The 4590-nt window shown below is 33.1% G+C and overlaps 1 protein-coding gene across 1 annotated transcript; it reads left to right on the plus strand.

Moving 5' to 3' along the window:
• The first annotated feature begins 581 nt into the window (after positions 1-581).
• LOC106681219 (piggyBac transposable element-derived protein 4) lies at positions 582-4240 on the plus strand. Its single transcript, XM_014421422.2, has 2 exons — positions 582-668; positions 2567-4240. The coding sequence occupies exon 2, from the start codon at positions 2571-2573 to the stop codon at positions 3933-3935; it is 1365 nt and encodes a 454-aa protein (XP_014276908.1). The 5' UTR covers positions 582-668; positions 2567-2570; the 3' UTR covers positions 3936-4240.
• The last annotated feature ends 350 nt before the right edge of the window (positions 4241-4590 follow it).

A 4590-nucleotide genomic window follows, 5' to 3' on the forward strand; every position in this document is an offset into this window, starting at 1 on the left:
TATTCCATATATAGGTTAATGCTCATAAAATGGGCACGTAACAAAAAATAAAATGTGGTATATGTGGTTTTCTGACTTGGTTTTTATGCTAAAAATATCTTAATTATTTAAATATCGTTGTTTGTTTGGTTTAAGTTATCTGGTGTTCAAGTATCCTGCCATGATTTTGAACACGGTTAATTCATACCAAAAAGGAATTTTGAAATTAAAAAAAAATGGCGTATGAGAAACTTTAGTATGCTATGAGCCATCTGTTAATATACGCCAACTGAGAAGAATTGTTCACCAATGGTCAGCACATTTCAGTATAAATTGTTTCATACGCTGAAAAAGGTTTAGAATACAAGTATTGAATTGCAATGTGCCTTGATAAAGTTTACTTATTTGTTTAATTTTTTTTTATTTTAAGCAGATTCAATTTTCAGAAAATTGTAACGCAATAGCATTATTTTTTAAAAATATATATTTAGGATAGATAAAAAGAGGTATGCCCATAACATCTGTCCTTGACCCTAGATAGCAAAATGACCCTTTGTCAACAAGACGGGTCGGTTATGAACGCATGCAGCGCGCCTCTACTAGAGTGGTGGCTGAGATAAACTTCCAGTAGTCCCCCAGATGTTGGGCAGGTTGGTTCATTGAGGACTGAGAATCAATTATTCAATAAGGTTAGTGAATTTCTCTCACTCACGGATTATGGGTCGTATACGACCCACCTTATTTTCAACGTAATGGGTCAGATATGACCCATCTTGTTTATGATGCTTGTTTTTTTTTAATCTATAATAGTTTTGAACTAGGAGAAATATACCACATGGCGTTCAAGAATTGCCATAAAAAATAGCAGAAACTATTAATTGGATACCATTATCTAGGCTACAAAGAACAAGATGCAATGAAGTTGATATGACAGTTAATACACGAGTTTGCACAATGTAAATAGCATGTGTATAAGTTTTAAATATATTTTTCATATGTATTATGAAATACGTTTAAATAATTATTATTAAGACAGGAATTACGTTCGTGTATGAGCCAGAAGCCATATCAGTCTGGCGCATTCGGGTAGTTCCGGCTGGCGTTCGGTGTTACTCGACAAAATACGTTGACGTGAAGTCAGGAACCTGATAGAACTTGATGTTTTCTCCTAGAATTTGAAAATGGTGTGTCCAATTTGACCTATATTTGGACTGAAGCTAAGAATTAGAGTGAAAATAGCACAGTATTAATTTTATAAAATTTCAAACGCTACTTTTCCAAGCAAATATATATTTTTCTTGACACACACGTTCCAAAAATATCTCTTTCCGTAAATTTTAGATTAAATCATTAAATAAATTTTATTCAAACATAAAAATAATAAAATTAATTCTTCAAACATAAAATATATATAATTATTATAAGCTAGCTACCACCCAGTAGAATGAATGAGAAAGCTGTAATCAGTTGAAATTTTTAGATTTAATCAACACTGTAATTTTGAAACAAATTTATTTTTCGTTATTATTTTTTAAAATATCCTTTTATTTTCGGTACTTCTGTACTCGTACTTATAAAAACACATTATGGAGTATGTTTTCAGATGTATTGGAATGCTGTATAGTCTCTAGTTGTCGTAGAATTTTTCGTTTATTGTTTTATTCTGTTACTAATATTTTATGTTAATAGGAAAAAGATTGTATGTTCATGTTGATTGTATTATAAATGCGTTTACAGCAAATAGTTTTTCTATTCGACTTGAACTCCCTTGAATGGACACATTATAATATAATATATTTTAAACACAATATATTTTATTGTTATTGTATTTTCTTTAATCCGTTTTTTATATTATTAATATTCCTATATTTATGATATTATTATTTTTTTAATTTGTTTTATATAATATTCCTTCTTACTTATTTTATAACTTCTATATTTATAATTATTTTTCTTATTGGAAGCAGATAGTTGACGGTATAAAATAAATTGTAGGAAGATTTTTTAAAAATAAATATTTTTCAGGACAGCCCTGGCGAAGCTCTGCAAAGTGGAGCGAAACGTTGGTTAACATTAAATAGTTTTTTCTACTAGTTTGTACCTTTATTGACAGCCAGCCGGACTATCTTCCAACAGCCTATAATTATTTTTGACTTTGCCAACTTTATCTGTAACATAACTTTATTAGTAATATTTTTTTTGTATCTATATCTCTACTCATAATGCATTATTTTCAATTTTCAACAATATCTTTTTCTTATTATGTGTCTTATTATATGTTTTATCATTGTGTCTATTATTATTATTTCTTATAAGATTTATAAATTATTTTTAATAACTTTTGACATTTTACCATTTCTGCCTCTTGTTCTATCATGGATCATTGTTTATGCTTTTAAAATATTTTAACCTTCATGGTACCTTGTTCTTTGTAGCTATGACGAAGGTCTGCAATTCGGCCTAATGTTCAGCATTCTATAAGCATATTCTACAGTTTTGTGGAGTTATTCTTGACAACCATTATCCTTAACAATCCATTATACAACTATAATTCATATGATAATTATTTTTAAATTTTATTTTGCAGCATCATGGGATCAAAAATCAAAGGGCTTTTCCATACAGTAGAAGAAATATTACACGAGCTGAAGCGTCAAGAGGAAGAATCTGATGAGAATATCTCTGATTATGATCCTGATGAAACATGCTCAGAAACAGACGATGTACTACTACTGAACCAAGAAGATCAGGATGGCATTTACGATGCTGACGATATGGATGAAGATGTGGGACTTTCTTATGTAAAAGAGGAAAGTAAAAAAGAAGAAAGGAGATTTGAACTCGGGAAAGACTTAGAAACTGTATGGACTGACAAACCATTGGTATCGAAATCGGAAAACACTACAGAAACACGTTTCAAGAAACATCACGTAGGTCCTAAGGGTGGTGCAAAAGGTTTGCTAGAAGAGAGAAAATTATTTGACCTGTTTATTACTAATGAAATGATAGAGCCAATTGTGACACATTCTAATAAAGAAATGGAAAAGATATCAAGCAGGCTGGGGACCAAGCAGTATTACACATCTCCTACTGACACGTTAGAAATCAAAGCACTTATCGGACTACTTTACATAAGTGCTATATTCAAAAAATCGGGACTCAGCAGCTCCGATATGTTCTCCCCAATTTACGGGCCACCCATATTCCGCAGCGCAATGACAAAAAATCGATTCGACCTCCTTTTGAGGGTTCTTCGCTTTGACGACAAGGAGACACGTGAAGATCGAAAAGCCACAGACAAGTTCGCTGCCTTCCGAGAAATGTGGGAACAATTTCAAAAGAACTGTTTAAAATATTATACACCATCTGAAAATCTTACTGTAGATAGAACGCTTCTGAGTTTTAGAGGGAAGTGTCCTTTTAAAGCGTATTCGCCTATCAGGAGAGATAAGTGCGGCCTCATGACCATTTCAATGTGTGACGCGATGACATTTTATTATTTGGGAGGGGTTCCGTACATCAAAAACGAGAAAAGTAAAGGCGATCTTCCTAAAGCCGCTCAGTACGTATTGGAACTCGCACAGCCATTTGTTGGGAGCGGTAGAAATATTACATGTGATAGCTGGTTCTCATCTTTCGAGTTAGTGGATGAGTTGTTAAGAAACAAGTTGACGATGGTGGGTTCACTGAGAAAAAATAAACAACAGATACCGCCTTCAATGATGCTAGAAAACTCAACACGTTTCCTCTACCACCCTGACAAAATGATCGTGTCCTTCTCTCCACAATGTAACAAACATGAACTGCTAATTTCTTCCAAGCATTTTACCAATGAGATAAATCGAGATACGTCAAAGCCAAAAATCGTAGAATATTACAATTCCACTAAGGGCGGGGTGGACGTACTCAACAAATTGTGCCGCGATAAAACTACAAGAAAGAGGACTCGTCGCTGATCAATGCAATTCTTCTTCGCGATCCTGGACATCGCAGCTATCAACAGCTTCGTCTTATACAAATGGAACTCTAGTAACCAAGATTATTCGAACAAAGCCCGTACGAACTTCTTCAAAAACTTATCTTTTGGACTTACTGAACCATTGATGAAGAGGAGGTCGACGAATTTACATCTTCCTAAAGAGCTTAGAGAGACGGTCGCGCAAGTGTTAGGATATTCGGAAGAGCATGAAACCAAAAGACAGTCCGGGTCGAAGAGGCGACGATGTGATTTCTGCAAGGCATCGAAAGACAGGAAAGGAAATCAATGGTGTTTAAATTGTAACAAGACATTGTGCGGAGAACACAAAGTTATTTTCTGTCCCCCATGTTCGAGGACAATTTGCAAAGACGAAGACTGAAATATATTTGTAATAATAATGTTTTTCGGATGTTTCATAAAAACATAATTGTTAATAATTTTTTAACAATTTCCTTATTAAAACTGTAAATTATAGATGAGTGACTTATGTATATATTTATTTTAAAACTAGTACCAAAATAATTTCAATGATTTGGAAAAAAAAAAAAAGTTTTAAAATTAGGACCTTCATTCCTGATGATTCCATTACATTTTAGTGAGTGGACTAGAATACTCGTTTTAGTGCCGAATGT

Source organism: Halyomorpha halys, unplaced genomic scaffold (assembly GCF_000696795.3).
Source record: "Halyomorpha halys isolate HHAL.00 unplaced genomic scaffold, Hhal_1.1 Scaffold320.1, whole genome shotgun sequence".
Taxonomy (NCBI): Eukaryota; Metazoa; Arthropoda; class Insecta; order Hemiptera; family Pentatomidae; genus Halyomorpha; species Halyomorpha halys.